The sequence below is a fragment of the Pinus tabuliformis genome, chromosome 8 (genome assembly GCF_031772625.1).
Source record: "Pinus tabuliformis cultivar Carrire ecotype Pingquan chromosome 8, CPIR1, whole genome shotgun sequence".
NCBI lineage: Eukaryota > Viridiplantae > Streptophyta > Pinopsida > Pinales > Pinaceae > Pinus > Pinus tabuliformis.
Genome location: NC_142294.1, coordinates 1,444,077,884 through 1,444,094,746, shown reverse-complemented (window position 1 = coordinate 1,444,094,746; position 16,863 = coordinate 1,444,077,884). Strand labels below are relative to the sequence as shown.

General features: G+C 39.6%; 1 protein-coding gene across 1 annotated transcript in view; it reads left to right on the top strand.

Moving 5' to 3' along the window:
* Positions 1–15,029, top strand: part of LOC149241135 (2-oxoglutarate (2OG) and Fe(II)-dependent oxygenase superfamily protein) — a 225,008-nt gene extending 209,979 nt beyond the window's left edge. Inside the window, exons 6-12 of the mRNA XM_089373885.1 lie at positions 12,312–12,370; positions 12,587–12,755; positions 12,867–12,886; positions 13,055–13,101; positions 13,341–13,421; positions 14,487–14,576; positions 14,687–15,029. Of these exons, the coding sequence (XP_089230011.1) occupies positions 12,312–12,370; positions 12,587–12,755; positions 12,867–12,886; positions 13,055–13,101; positions 13,341–13,421; positions 14,487–14,576; positions 14,687–14,812 (592 nt within the window). The 3' untranslated portion in view covers positions 14,813–15,029. The remainder of the gene's footprint in view (positions 1–12,311; positions 12,371–12,586; positions 12,756–12,866; positions 12,887–13,054; positions 13,102–13,340; positions 13,422–14,486; positions 14,577–14,686) is intronic.
* Positions 15,030–16,863: the final 1,834 nt, after the last annotated feature.

Genomic DNA, 16,863 nt, shown 5'->3' with positions numbered 1-16,863 from the left:
GACGAACGGTTTGCAAGATATCGACTGCCCTAGTTTGAAATCGGAAACTGCTGAATTTGAAGTTGCAACTGCAGAAGTAAAGATTGACTTGCGTGGCCTAGAAGATCTCCTCATCTGAACTGCACTGTAGGTTCATCTGAACCTCCTCTGGAAGCCGCAACTTTTGGTGGTGGAATGAAGTCAATCCGACGAACAGTTTGCAAGATATCGACTGCCCTAGTTTGAAACCGGAAACTGCTGAAACTGAAGCTGCAACTGCAGAAGTAAAGATTGACTTGCGTGGCCTAGAAGATCTCCTCATCTGAACTGCGCTGTAGGTTCATTTGAACCTCCTCTGGAAGCCGCAACTTTTGGTGGTGGAATGAAGTCAATCCGACGAACGGTTTGCAAGATATCGACTGCCCTAGTTTGAAATCGGAAACTGCTGAATTTGAAGCTGCAACTGCAGAAGTAAAGATTGACTTGCGTGGCCTAGAAGATCTCCTCATCTGAACTGCACTGTAGGTTCATCTGAACCTCCTCTGGAAGCCGCAACTTTTGGTGGTGGAATGAAGTCAATCCGACGAACAGTTTGCAAGATATCGACTGCCCTAGTTTGAAACCGGAAACTGCTGAAACTGAAGCTGCAACTGCAGAAGTAAAGATTGACTTGCGTGGCCTAGAAGATCTCCTCATGTGAACTGCGCTGTAGGTTCATCTGAACCTCCTCTGGAAGCCGCAACTTTTGGTGGTGGAATGAAGTCAATCCGATGAACGGTTTGCAAGATATCGACTGCCCTAGTTTGAAACCGGAAACTGCTGAAACTGAAGCTGCAACTGCAGAAGTAAAGATTGACTTGCGTGGCCTAGAAGATTTCCTCATCTGAACTGCGCTTTAGGTTCATCTGAACCTCCTCTGGAAGCCGAAACTTTTGGTGGTGGAATGAAGTCAATCCGACTGTCGGTTTGTGAGATATGGTCTGCCCTAGTTTGATAATGAAGCCGCTAATGCTGATGCTACTGATCTAGGGTTTGTTAATGCTGATATGAATTAGATTTATTGTACTATTTCTCTCTGCTGAATTATTGAAGATAAAAGAAGATTTGATCAAAGGGTTTCCCCACACATTGTGGGGTTTGTCCCTGGCTAGCCGCCACATCTTGTGTCTCTTGTCTTGGCTTGTTTTCTGTCGATCGTTTAATGTTCTATCTGCACTTTACTTTATGTACATGTGATTGCTAATCGTTGGAATATAATAAGAAAAAGAAGTAAACTGTTATAAGCATAGAACATACCATAACTTAACATGGTATCGGAGCAGAGGTGAAGAAAAAGCCCGAGCAAGAGCAAGAGCAATCATTGAAGAGAAGATTGGCAAGGCTATCCTAAAAGAACTATGGGGTCCTCAACACTCTTTCCTGCCGAAGGCAAGCTCCGTGAGAAAGCTGACTATCACGGATGAAAGATGTCTATCGATCTAACCCTTGAAGATCAAGGAGTGCTGGACCATGTAAGAGGCAATATTGTTGAGCCTTCATCAAATGCATCTGCTGCTGCTTGGAACAAATGGAAAAATGGAGAAGTCAAAACAAAGAAGATCATCCGGGACTCTATCGACAAGCGCTTGGTGGCCTACATCTCTGATCTAGACACCTCCAAGGAAATCTACGACATACTAGTGAGTCTATTTAAAGTTAATGATGAAAATCAAGTTTTGTTTCTTAGAAATAAGCTGAGGGAAATCAAGAAGGGTAAAGATGAAAGTATGCAAGCATACTTCTTAAGAATCACCGAGATCAAGAACGATCTCCTATCTATTGGGGAAACTATTACTGAAAGAGAAATGGCACTCACAACTCTTGAAGGATTACCATCTGAATGGTATGTGTTCAGGACTACTCTTCTGAACTATATTGTAATTCCTGGTTTCGAGGAATTAATGGCTAGATGCATTCAAGAAGAAACAAGGGAAGAAGTGTAAGAAATGCCCATGCCTAAAGGTCCTCCTGCTGCCTTTTCTTTTCATGCAAAGAAAAGAAATAATTCCGGGACTAAATCAAAAGGAAAGGTTGGACCTAAGGCTAGAAGAAAATGACGATGTTACATTTGCGATAAAGCAAGTCACTATGCAAGGGAGTGCCCTGATAGAAAGGACTCACTCTAGGACGATGATCAAAATCCCTCTGATGGCAATCAAAGGAATGACAAATTCAACAGCAAAGGTAAGAGGAGCGCTGGGAATCAAGGAAGAGGACAAGCATTCAAGAAGGCCAAAAATTCCAGGATGTATTAAATGCACCTGACCTCAAAAAGAACCTAGTGTCCATCTCGGGAACGGAAGACAAAGGCTACAAGGTAACCTTCAGCGATGGCAAGGTATGTATATGGAAAAATAATGTTAAAGATGCTTTTACTCTTGGGTTTAGTGTTGATTCATTATATCAGGTCGATGGAAGTCTGCTAGGTGTCATGTCTTATGACACATCTCTTCAGTCCGAACTTTGGCATTAGAGGTTTTCCCCCCTTCATTATAAAGCTATATCGGTGTAAGACAAATGGTGATAGGGATGCCCGAATTCTGAATAGAGAATGAAGGCGTATGTCCAGGATGTGCTGAAGGAAAGCTCAAAAGGGGACCATTCCCCTCAAGCCAAAGCAAGACCTCTGATGTATTACAATTGGTTCACTCAAGCATATCTGAGGTTGGCATTAAGAGGGAGACTACTACACCACATACTCCTGAGCAGAATGGTGTGGTGGGAAGGAAGAACCGCACGATGATGGACGCTGTCTGGGCCATGCTACATGATCAAAGACTTCTGATGTTTCTATGGGCTGAAACTACAATCACCGTCGTATATGTACAAAATTGATGCCCTCATCAAGCATTGGGTTCCAAGACTCCTAAAGAAAAGTTCACCGCAAGTTGAACAATCTTTCGACTTTGAGGAGCTCTCAAGAAGCCAACACCAGGGAATCGAAAGAAAAGGATGATGAATCAATGCCTGATGTAGAAGAACCCATGGATCCGATTGATCCTCCTCCATATGAGCCTTCCTCTTCTAGGAAGAAGCCTTCATGGCTTAGGGGGATACTTGATGATGCTAAAGGACATGCTGCACCCTGAGGAACCTTCCATCAAAGTAAGAAACTTAATAGGTATCAAGGATACCTGACCATCATGAGCACGATCATAAAAAATGAGCCTTCGTCATTCTCAGATGCCGTCAAGCATCAAGTATGGGAGGATGCTATGACCGTAGAATATGAGTCTATTATGGAGAATGATGTCTGAGAAGTAGTTCCCAGACCCTGGACAAGACAATTGTTACTTCAAAATGGCTTTACAAGATAAAGCATGCAGCAGATGGAAGCACAGAAAAGTATAAGGCTCATTTTGTTGCTCGAGGTTTCTCCCAAAAGGAAGGTATAGACTGATGAGATATTTGCACCTGTTGCCAGATATACGACCATCCGCTCGATCATAGCCCTTGCCGCTTCACAAGGATGGAACCTACATCAGATGGATGTCAAGACTGCGTTCTTGCATGGCTCGATCAAAGAAGAGGTCTACGTGGAGCAACCCGAAGGATTTGAGATTTATGATCGAAAATCTCATGTATGCAGGTTGAAGAAATCTCTCTATGGGCTGAAGCAAGCACCCCGAGCATGGTATGAGAGGATCGATAGCTACTTGATGAAGCTGGGATTCACTAGGAGTGAGGTCGATCCTAACCTTTACTTTAAGGTTGAAGATGACAAGCCTCTCATACTGGTATTGTATGTGGATGACCTCTTTCTAACAGGTGTAGACCCTCTCATTCACAAATGCAAGAGGGAGCTGGCCTCTGAATTTGAAATGAAAGACCTAGGATTGATGCACTACTTCCTAGGACTTGAAGTTTGGCAGTAGCCAAGGGAAATTTTCCTATCTCAAGGGAAATATGTGGTAAAGATATTGGAAAGATTTGGTATGATGGACTGCAAGCCTGTGACTACCTCGAGGATCTTAACTTTTAGAAGTTATATGGTAGTGATGTCGGACCAGATTTGGGAAATGCCTTTGAGTTTCATAAACTCATTCGCATTGATGTTCTTGGTGAACCTCCGTCCGAACATATTTTTTTCAGTTAGCATTGTGAGCTCATATTTGGTTGAACCTCACTGGATTGATGCCAGGAATCTTCTGAGATGTCTTCAGGACACAATCTCTCATGGATTAAGATACACTGCCGGAGATGTGAGACTACTTGGATATACTGATGTTGATTGGGCAGGCAGTGTGGTGGACCGTAAGAGCACTTCCGGGTGCTGTTTCACCTTGGGATCTGCTTCGATATCCTGGATGAGAAGGAAGCAGAAGTCGGTGGCTTTGAGCACCGCCGAAGCAGGATATATTGTTGCTAGCATAACCTCGTGTGAGGTAGTCTGGTTGCGAAAGCTCTTCAGTGAGTTGTTTGGATACCACTGTGATTCTCTATAACAACCAGAGGTGGGATTCGATTATTGAGGAATCCCGTATTCGTCGATTGCTCCAGCAGATAGACATCATCTTGGATATGGTAAGTTGATGAGCAAGGAGGCTCCATCGCATTAAGATGATGTACAGGTTGATACACCTTGTCAAAGCCCCGAGGAAAGATCTAATCTGTGATTTTCCCAAACGACTTGGAGTCGGTAAGAAACCCTTGTACAAGGGTCCTGCATGTTGCATACATTGAGCTCTGGGAGCTCTGAGGGCTTGCGGTTATTACTGGAGCAACATACGACCACAGGGTGACTCACCCTCCCCTGGTGGTGCACACTGGAACAAGATGATTCGCTCTCTTGTGGGACAAGATGATTAGCTCTCTTGTGGAACAGGATGATTCGCTCTCCTGTGTAGCAAGATGATTAGTTCTCCTGTGAGGCCTGGATTGATGTGTTCTCCATGGCAGCCTGGATTGATGTGTTCTCCACGGCGATTGTAGCGAGATTGATGTGTTCTCCTGTGAGGCCTGGATTGATGTGTTCTCCATGGCAATTGTAGCGGGATTGATGTGTTCTCCTGTGAGGCCTGGATTGATGTGTTCTCCATGGCAATTGTAGCAGGATTGATGTGTTCTCCTGTGAGGACAGGATTGATTAGTTCTCCTGTCGAGGCATCCTACCCATGCAGTCTGGGACTCATGGGAAGTACCTCTCATCTGATCAATGAGCAGGGAAATGAAGTTGGGGACCATAGTAGTACCGATGGACGCATCGTTGTAACTACCGTACTCCCTACGCTAGGATGACCTCCATTGATCTGGGATCAATGATACTGGTCTGGGACCAGTGGTAAGAGTTGTACCATACTATGACGCTGACTTCGGGTCGGTTGAGACTGGTCTGGGATCAGTGGTACATACTCTGAGACTGACTTTGAGTCAGTGGAGGATGATATTGGTCTGGGACCATTGGAGTTGTACTCACTATGACGCTGACTTTGGGTTGGTTGAGACTGGTCTGGGACCAGTGGTACATACTCTGAGACTGACTTTGAGTCAATATGATACATCCTCGATCATTTCTTCTTCTTCATAATTCGAACAAAAGCAGAGCAGAACAGAACAATGCAAGAGCAGAGCAGAACAGAGCAAAACAGTACAGATCAGTGGAGGCAGAACAAGACAAAGTAGAACAGGCAGAATAGAGTAGAGCAGGGCAAGGGTCAGGCTGTACAGGGCAGTGCATTTGATGGATGAATAGTAACAACCGATAGACAGATTGCAGATGAAGTTCTCCATGGTTGAGAGGGAGTGTTAAAATTGGCAACCAGGGCAAAACTTCATGTGGGTCATCTTATTCATGGCTAATAATATTTTTATTAGATTCCTCTCGTCGAGAGGTGTAGGATTGATATAAAGTTCATCCGATTCCGATAAGTATTCATGAAGATATGAATTTATTTTGATTATGGAATTATTATCAAGCCGACCTACAACTCATGTAGGCTAAGAAGCCCAACAGTCGCATCTATTCACCCACCAACGTTGTGTATAAATATAAGAGGACTTTTCCTCATTTAGACTACTCTCATCACATCTCTCTCTCTCTACTGCGCAGATATGAGTCTCTTCTCTACTGCGCTGAAATGGGTCTCTCTCTCTCACACATGTGAAGCCGGAAGCTGTTGAATTTGAAGCTGCAACTACAGAAGTAAAGATTGACTTGCGTGGCCTAGAAGATCTCCTCATCTAGACTGCGCTGTAGGTTCATCTGAACCTCCTCTAGAAGCCGCAACTTTTGGTGGTGGAATGAAGTCAATCCGACGAACGGTTTGCAAGATATCAACTGCCCTAGTTTGAAACCGAAAACTGCTGAATTTGAAGCTGCAACTGCAGAAGTAAAGATTGACTTGCGTGGCCTAGAATATCTCCTCATCTGAACTGTGCTGTAGGTTCATCTGAACCTCCTCTGGAAGCCGCAACTTTTGGTGGTGGAATGACGTCAATCCGACGAACGGTTTGCAAGATATCGACTGCCCTAGTTTGAAACCGGAAACTGCTGAAACTGACGCTGCAACTGCAGAAGTAAATATTGACTTGCGTGGCCTACAAGATCTCCTCATCTGAACTGCGCTATAGGTTCATCTGAACCTCCTCTGGAAGCCGCAACTTTTGGTGGTGGAATGAAGTCAATCCGATGAACGGTTTGCAAGATATCGACTGCCCTAGTTTGAAACCGGAAACTGCTGAAACTGAAGCTGCAACTACAGAAGTAAAGATGGACTTGTGTGGCCTAGAAGATCTCCTCATCTGAACTGCGCTTTAGGTTCATCTGAACCTCCTCTGGAAGCCGAAACTTTTGGTGGTGGAATGAAGTCAATCCGACTGTCGGTTTGTGAGATATGGTCTGCCCTAGTTTGATAATGAAGCCGCTAATGCTGATGCTACTGATCTAGGGTTTGTTACTGTTGATATGAATCAGATTTATTGTACTATTTCTCTCTGCTGAATTATTGAAGATAAAAGAAGATTTGATCAAAGGGTTTCCCCACACATTGTGGGGTTTGTCCCTGGCTAGCCGCCACATCTTGTGTCTCTTGTCTTGGCTTGTTTTCTGTCAATTATTTAATGTTCTATCTGCAGTTTACTTTATGTACATGTGATTGCTAATCGGTGGAATATAATAAGAAAAAGAAGTAAACTGTTATAAGCATAGAACATACAATAACTTAACATCTCTCTCAGGGCAGCTGGCAGCTGCTTCTCTGCTGCAAACTCTCAGATTTCTCTGATGGTGCCTTCAGTCGCCTATGATCTGCTATTGCTCTGATACCATGTGAAAATTCTTGAATCTAACATATCATAAACCCCTACTGCAATTTCTGGTTTACTATCTCCTACTTGTTCTTTACATTAACAAGTTATTTAATTGCTTAAACAATGAAGTAAACACAAATGCAACCTTCACAGATATACAGATCATGCACTGAAATAAACTGAGACAATCACACAAGGACACCGTTATTTTTGGATAATTGTCCTCGGAAAAACCCAATGCGGGAAAACTAGTGCAACATATATGAGGGTTTTATTATTAAGCAAATTTTGTGAATACAACTAGGGTGCTAGAATTGGCTCACCCAATAGAGAATGTGTTGATTTGGGGTAGCATCGGATGTGCTCTAGCCACGAAATTTAGTGGAGAGGTTGGGGCACTTGAGATCTCCAATTCCCAGAAAAGGTTTGGGTAGATTCTAAACAGATCAGGAGATATTAAAATAATTAATATTTTTAATGGAGTCCCTAAGTCTAAACTTAGGGAAAATAAAATATTAATGTGTATAATATGAATCTGTGTTAGAGTGGTACAAAAGACATGGATCAAGCCAGATCTAATCTTAGCCATTGATTAGGGACTTAATCTCGGTCGGGTAGATGTCAACAGGAAAAGTATAAGAGGAGGCTTGAGGGTCACTTGGAGAAGACACCAGAGTGATCAGTCATTCTATTCTCTAGCGCTGGGTTTGCTAAGAGAGATAGAATCAGTGATCAGAGAGCAACTGAGGGGCATTGAGTACAGAGAGACAGAGAGGCAGAGATAGTACCGGGAGAGCAGCAGAGCGGCCAGAGAGAGTGATGCAGGACCAGCCAATGCTCACGCAGGGCCATGCAGAGGCAGTTAAGTGCTACACAGAGCACTAGAGAAGCCAACGTAGCTGACACAGAGGCTCAAAGAGCTGACGCAGGGGCTCCTGGGGCTGACGTAGGCCAAGATAGGCTGACGCAGGACCAGCGTTGGGCTAGGAGAAGTTGACGTAGTCCAGATTGGGTTGACGCTAGGGTTTTTGTGGCAGATTGGTGCTGAGTAGCTACCGGAAGGTTTATCCGGGGTTTTAGCCAGTAGATTTGTTAGAAATAGAGAGGTATTACTGCCAAGGAAATTCTCTATTGGGTAGGCCAATGTCGGCACCCAGATTGTACTCTGATATTGTTTAATAAGAGAACCCTTAGATAGCTGCACCAGTTTTTCCACATTGGGTTTTTCCGGGGACATTAGTCCAAAAATAATGGTGTCATATGGTGTGTTTGTTTCTGTTTCTTTTTAGTTGCTGATCTGTAATATGTTGAGCATGCACTAGTGTTTATTTTCAGTAGTTACATTGTAAATAAATTGTTAAGGAAAATAACAAGTAGGTAGGAATAAATCACATAAAGTGCATGGAGGGTTTCTAACTAAGTAAACTTAGAAACTTCAACAGAATTTCCTCAACAGTAGTACCTCTATCCGGAGACAGATATTCCGGCAAATCAGCAACTAGATGATCAACCCCATAGTGACTCTGACTGATCCTTGTGTTGGATAGCGAAAGCTGCTCCAAGCACTGCTCTAGAATTGCGTCACCCTCTTCCGGCTGATTTGCTCTCAGTCTGTGCCACAGAATCTCCCCAGCGCTGCCTTTGAAGTCCAGCATCAACCTCTACGGCCCTTTGCACTGCCTGTGTTAGCCTCTACGGCTTCTGCATACTCTGCATCAGCTCCTGTTGTTTTTGCGTAAGCCCTTCTTGGGCTTGCATTTTCTCACTTACACTGCGCTGCCTCTCTGCTATGTATTCTTCAGTCTTGGATGAAAATCCCTTGCTGAACTACCCCTCGCTGCATCTGATCACTAACTCGATTTCCTTAGCAAACCTTGCCCCAGGAAATCGAATTCTTAATCTCTCTTGGTGTGTCTCCAACTGACCCTCAAGCCTCCTCTTATACTTTTCTTGTTGACTATTCAACGGCAAAGATTAAGTCCCTAATCAATGGTTAAGATTAAAACTGGCTTGGTCCGTGTCACTTAGAACTTTCTCACCCATTTTATATTAATACACATTCATATTTTTATTTTCCTAAGTTTAGACTTAGGAACTCATTAAAAATATTAATTATTTTAATATCTCTTCATTCGGGTGGACTTTCTCCAATCGATTTCTGGGTCTTGGAGATCTCCTGTGCCTTAGCCTCTCCACCAATTTCATGGCTAGAGCACATCTGATGCTACCCAGAATCAGCACTTTGCAAAATACCATGTTAAATTTCCATGAAAACTTTGCAACTACTTAGATGAATAACTGAAAACTGAAATCTAGTTTACTTTCACCAAGATACAGTCTCTTAACAACTTTTAAGCAGTGGAATAAAAACTTAGAAATTAAAACACATACACAAATTGACACACTTATTTTTCTCAGGAAACCCAATAGGCAAAAACCTGCTTGCTTGATGTGGCTATTTTATTGATTGTTCTTGAGCACTTGGATCTATTACAAAACAATCTGTCTCTCTTGAGAAAGCGTTATGCTTCTCACACAAATCTTAGTTGATACAAATTGATCTTGGCTGGCCTAGATCCTGCTTGATCTTGGCCCTCTAGCACACAACTATTCCTCTCCTGCCTCCTTGACTTTCTCTTCCAAACCTGCTCACTTCTGGTTGATCTCTGCGCACTAGAGTCTCCTTAATTATTGCACACTAGGTCCCTATTTCCTTGCACACATCAACCCATATTCTCTAGCATAGATCAACTCCTATTTTATAGGGAAAATCCCTATATCCTTGTGCACTTCCTGCCTCCTATTTCTTAGGACCCATCTCCTCTTCTCTACGCACAACCAGCTCCTAGATCCTAGTGCACTTGTGCCTCCTATTTCTTAGGACACAATTCCTGCGTTCTCCACAATCAATGCTCTCTCACAAACTCTTGAGATCTGTCTTGTCACAAATCTTTTTGCACAAAGCTTATGAATTCTGTATGCCTTCATCCTATCTTTATAGACCCAGTTCAAACATGTAGGGAGGTCTAGTTCTATTTTAAAAATCAAGTTTTGATTGACGAGTTAACTAAGAGTGACACTCTTTCTCTGTCCAATTGACACTGGAGTTCTTAACTCGTTCTTCCTTCGATCAAGACTGAAGACTAACTGGCTCTAACTGAACATTCAACTGCCACCTTGTTTTGTAGATAAAATGATGAAGACTGCACTTAACTGAAGCTCCAACCCTACGCATGCTAACTTGATCATTATTCCAGTAAATTGAAAATAACTCATCCTAACTGAAGTCTAACTCATGAGCTCGCACTCAAACTAGGAGAATGACAATTCGCGGTCTTCACTGGCTAAGGCACAACGCAAAAGACCTTGCTCGCTACATTTTCAACATGAAGAGCTGGGAGAATTTGTGTTAGCCTTGAGAGAAGGCTATGGTATGTACATGTGCTTTATCTTGAGCATATTACTGAAGTTTTCAGCTGTCCAAAACTTATGCAATTTCTAGATTTGATTTTCAGCTATATGTGTTTTTTATAAATTGTTATTTACAGCCATTTATGCCTTGCTGATTTGACATAAGTAAAAGGGAATTGTTAAGTGGTTTGTCATCTAAGTGAAGAATTTAATGGGCTGATTAAGGGGCTGTCATTCTGCTGTTGTAGTGCTGCAAAAGAGTATTTTCATATCTGGTTATTAGCTGATAAGTTGCCCAAAAAGGGCTGAAACTTATCTCTCTGATTTGGTATCTTTTCTTGAATCCGGGAAGTTTGGGCATTTTGGAAGTGAAACATAGTACTCTTTCCGCTGTTGTTGTGTACCTTGTTTTACAGCATACCTAAAGCTGAAAATTCACAGGCCTAGGAATTGAGAAACATTTGTGGTCATGGACAATGATGGCTCTTCCTTCGATTTTGATGCTGACAAAAACTTCCTTGACATCCATAGAATTTGGTTGTATCCAGGGAACCTCTCATTGCACATCATTGTTGTTTAGGTGCTTTCTCTCTTCTAATGTACTATCTACGTCACTATCTAGGGTTTTCCCATATGGGTTCATCCCTTATCTTATTGCGTTCTCTTTGTTTTTTTTGTGAACCTGGGTGCTGTACTGCTTCAGAGATGCTCTAGGCATTACCTATTGCTGTTGTCAAATGTTCTTCTTCTAGTCTCATGCACCTATTTGATCACTTATGGCCATTAACATAATTTCACTTGCATTTCATCATAACTTCCATTGAAGATATGTGCTAGCTGAATTATATATTGTATATTTTATATACACTTCTCTTTTCATAGTCATTCTTTTGGTTCAATTGGTCTTTGTCAGGTTAGAGTTGTGTGTCTCTCAATCGTCCTCTATATTGCTTTAGTTGAACTCTGTTTTTATACTAATTGTATTGACCCAAAATGTTATCCAAAAAAAATGCAATACGGAGAGATGACAAATTGTCTAAAAGCAATTAAAAAAGAAATAAAAAATAAATATCCTAGAACAACTAATGCAATCAGAACATACATCTTAACTAATGGATAAAGTAAACTCTATCATAAAATGGTCGATACATATCATAGGTTTTAAGATCTTGAATGGGTAGAAAATTAAGTTTCGGACCAGAGTCCTGGCATTGAAGTTATATGGGACAACACTATGTGTCATTGCATAACCTACATCCAGGGTCAAAAGTCAGTAGAGATATGCCAAAAACTATGGACTCATCTTATCCTCATTGGAAAAGAAATAAGGTTACATAACAGGGTGAAAGGATAACATAAAGTGATCTGAATCTGAAAGGGCTGCATCAAAGAAGCCAATACAACATTTGTCCCTTTTCCTTCATTTTATCTTCCATGGAAGTTACATATTTGTATCAAATTAATTATCGAACTTTTCTTGCAAGCAAATAGAGAAGAAATAAAGTTGCTATATAAATATCATCTTTTCTTTAGTCATAGTTTGACAGTAAGATATCGAAATAAAAGAAGCTTTCTTGTGTAAGCATTGGCACAGTTTTAGTTATGTAGATAATACTCCTGTTTTATTGTTTCAGGCCAGACTATCCAAAGAGATTTGGGCCAGTTATGGAAGATTATGTTAGAACCATGAAGGGTAAGGTTGAACATGTTCATGTTGAACTATAAATTATGCATCCTTACGATGCCTCCTCACTTTGGCTAGCTATGGCCACTTACATAGCAGTTCTTCTTCATATACTTGTCTCCCAGTTATAGATTGTACTATGAATTTTGGAATAATCATTGTAGCATGCTTCTGACCTAGTGTTAATTTTTGCTTGACTTGGTTCCACCACTACGAAAAAAAAAGATTTGGCTAGAAAAATTTTGCGAGGAATAGCTTTAGGATTGGGTTGTCCACCTGATACTTTTGAAGGTAAAATAGCGGGTGACCCGTTTTGGGTCCTGAGGATAATTGGTTATCCAGCTGCTGAAAGTGACACGGAAGTTTTAGACATCCCAGATCAAGGCATCGGATGGTATATATTTTGAACAAATTTTTCCTTTAGGCTTTATATATTTCTTATGATTTTAAACTTCTACCTAAATATTCTGATGGATGATTTGACCATGATTTGTTTGGACTACAGTGGAGCACATACAGATTATGGTAATGTTTATCCACGTTACAGTAGTTTGTACCATTTTGATTTTATATCATAAATCATGATAGCTTTTTTGTATATACATGCTTAGGCATTTTCATGCAAACAAATTGACTTAGTGCAGTGGTTTTCATACATTATTAGTGTCACTAAGTCTTGCCAATTTCCAACAGGCTTGCTTACTTTGGTGAACCAAGATGATGACATATCAGCACTACAGGTGCCATTACTGTTATGGTTGATCTCAGATAATTTACTGTACATTTTTTCTTTCAAGATTTGAAAAAAGTATGTCACAAAAATTCCTCTTAACGTATCTGTGGACCAGAAGTGGATATCAAAGTAAAGCATTGGTTTTCCTTCTTAATATGCATTTTCTTTTTCATTATAGATCTTTCTTGAAGTAAAGTGTCGACAGGTATTGAGAAAATTTAACTGGAAAAAGCAATGTTTTTATAGGTCAGAAACCGTGCTGGTGAATGGATATGGGCTGTTCCTATTAGTGGGACATTTGTTTGCAACATTGGTGATATGTTAAAGGTATGTTTGTGCCTGTATTGACAGTTAAATGGCCCATTATGTGCAAAAAATGTTTGATCAAAGAATTATCCAGAATTACTAGATTCCACTCCGAGAATGACTCGGCAAGGACGGAGAGTAAGAGTTGACTAGAAATTGGAAAAAACATGAGACTTCGCGTGGGAACTTAAAAATAAACAAAACATACATTAATTATTAATATTTAGGAAAATGTTTTTTAATTAATATGAAAGTTAACCATGTCCGTACATTGCAGTTTTTCAATGATAACTTCTTTCAAAATACATAGATGATACTATATACTACAAATACCATCGACCTATATATTTGAAAGCTTTATTGGTTGTCTACTATGATATCGGTTCAGAAAAACAAAAGATGAGTGAGCCTTTTTTGTTTTTTCTGCCTTTTGCAGACAAATGACCTAAGTTTGACTCACAAGATTCATGAGTCAGATTAGTTGACTTATTTGATATTTGTGTGGAGTAGTCTAACCGTTTTACTTTTTGGATGCATATACAAATAAAATCAGTAAAATCACAACCATAAAGTCCTAGAAAGTCAATATATGGCCAAAATAGGTCCAATTCCTTTGTTTATCAGTTGACTTATGAGAAAGACTCAAAGAGTCATATTGGCAAGTCAAAATTGTGATTGTGATTCAGGGATGAGAGCTGACTTGACTTGTTTTCCTCAAAAAGTAGTCAAACTCGGGAGTCAACTCAGACTTGGAAGAGTTCTAGTAACATTGCAATTATTTTCTTATGGCTGAGCGTATTAAAGATATATACAATCTCTGAATGATTTCACTTGAAGTTAGGGCTAAGATGGTATATTCATTGGAAACAATATAATATTGCAGCTAAATCTTTTATATTTGTCCTTCTGAAAGGAAGGAAATGGTGACTAATACCTTCTTTTACAAGTCTGTACTACCCGATGGCGAATTGTGTGTACTTCTTTCAAAGACATCCGTGATAAATGTTGTTTGATGGTCTATCCTAGTAGGAATTGATTCAATGAAAAATCTTAGAGTACGTACCTAAATGATACCTTTTATGGAAGGTTTGGACCAATGGTTTGTATCAGCCTACTTTGCACCGGGTGATGAATAGAAGTCCCAAATATCGTGTCTCTGTACCATTTTTCTATGAGGTATGGGCTATGATTGTTTTTCTAGTCTAATTTTACGTTTGTTAAAAGAAATTATGTTTCTTGGTCCTTCGCTTAACTTCATTTCATGTTTTTGTCTTCTTTTCTCCTAGCCCAACTTCGACGCAATTGTGGAGCCATTAGAATTTTGCAAGGAGGTAACTGGAGGCATATCACTCTTTCAGCCTGTCGTATATGGAGAACATATATCTGGGAAAGTGTTGACAAATTTTGGCTAATCAACAAATCCAATAAGATTAACAAAGTGATGCTGGTTAGAAGATGGTTGAGTCAAAAGACTCATACGTGTGTGCTTGATGTCTGATGTAATTTAGAATAAGCTATTTCTGTTTCTATTTAATTCAATTTGTAACAAGGAGATATTTGACCATGGATTTAAATCATTTCATATTGTGGGCGGGATATCTTACCATAAGTCATTTTTATTCCCCTTTATTTTTGTTGGCTTATTGATGCACTTGACTTTTCTTTCCTCTTCGCTTGCGTCAAAGTGATGGCTTTATTAACAAGAGCCACAGGCAGAAAAGTCCCTGCTTCGTATTTTGTATTGGGAAAATGAGTAGTTATTTTATGGTGGATCATCTCTAAGCTAGCAGAAATGCTCTGATCTGTTTAATTCACTTTACAGAAGCTGAATGTAATTCATGCACTGCAAAATTGCATAAATCCTGCTTAAATCTACAATTAATATCTTTGTGACACTGAATTACTTTAATTTGAAAACAGCCAAAAAAACGTCTACTAGGGGAAAATGTAGTATTGAAATAGCAGCTATAGTTTGAACCTTTTCCCAAAGACTTGGGGTGGGACGCAAAAGAAAAGATAAAAACAGTTTGAAAAATGTCTCTGAACTTGGAAGCAACAAATGGGACTCATCCCTAAACTTTCTAAAAATGCCTACTATCTGTTTCCATCTAACACTGAGCAGCGAGTGTATTTGCTGTCAAACTCATGTGAATTGATTTGAAATGGGAATGAAGGAAGGCTAGGTTTTGGCGAACATATATATTCTATGACTATTATATAGGTACATTTTTTTGAAACTTTTATTTTCCAGTTATATATCCTTCTATTATTATTGTACTATAGTGTTCTTTCTTCAAATTACTTTCTTGTATAATGTGCTATCTCCAAAACACTGTTAAACTACATTCCATTGAAATCAAGATCTTAAATGCTGTTGGGGAGGAACAACTATTTATTCTTCTAGAACCCAATATAATGTAGTGGCCAAAAGCTTTCAATTTAGAGGATACAGATTTTAAATGTTTGCAAAAAGGAACAAATACATATTCTTCTACTATCCGAACTACAGGTCATTGAAATTTTGAGATGATATAAATACAAATCCAGATATAAAAGTGAAAAGCATTTTATGAGCCACAAGCCAAAAAGCGTACTACAAATCATGTTCTATTATTGCATTGTGAAATAAAATCCAAGAAACAAACTCTTGCTGATCTATTTTGATTTATTTGAAGGGAATTCTTCCTTGCTACCAGAGGTAAAGGGCTTTGGAGATGAAAACAAAAGAAAATTTGCAGGTGGGAAAAAAAATATTTATTAAAAGCTCATGCTTTGATGAGCTTCTTGTAAACTTGATACCTAGCCTGTTAACATATATAGTGCAACCAAAAAGTCTATATCTGTTGTAAAATTGATGCATAGAGTAGAAGCATTTGTAATGCATTATAATGCAAAAATTTTGACAAGCAAAAAGGTAGTGCACTATTAAATAGAATTAAGTGGCATAAAAGCACACAAACATCATAGCCTATTTGTACTTCATTAGAGTAAATATAGAACCTGTTCTTGAATGTCATACATTTATAATTGTCTTTAGTCCAAATTGATCATCGCAGTCCTTGGGAAACAAAAATCCAGGTTGCTAATGCATATTTTCCTAAAAAGATAAGGAAAAAATATCACATAATTCCAAACAAAGGAATGGGTAGGGATGAATGTCAAACAAACTCCCATAGTTTTATGTAATTTGTCTATAATAACACATAACTTTGTGCATAGCAATGACACAAACATATTTAGGAAATAAGATTATTACATAGCAATTATGGCCTAAGAAAATTAGTTTTCTTTGTTCCCGAACTAACTACAATAATCTAAGCTCTTTTCTTTAGCTCCTTTTAATTGTTAGGAAGGACTATTTTCATGTTTCTAATACATGTTTTCCTAAAAAATAAGGAAAATGAATATCATATAATTGCAAACAAAGGCATTGGTGGGTATGAATGCCAAACAAACTCCCATA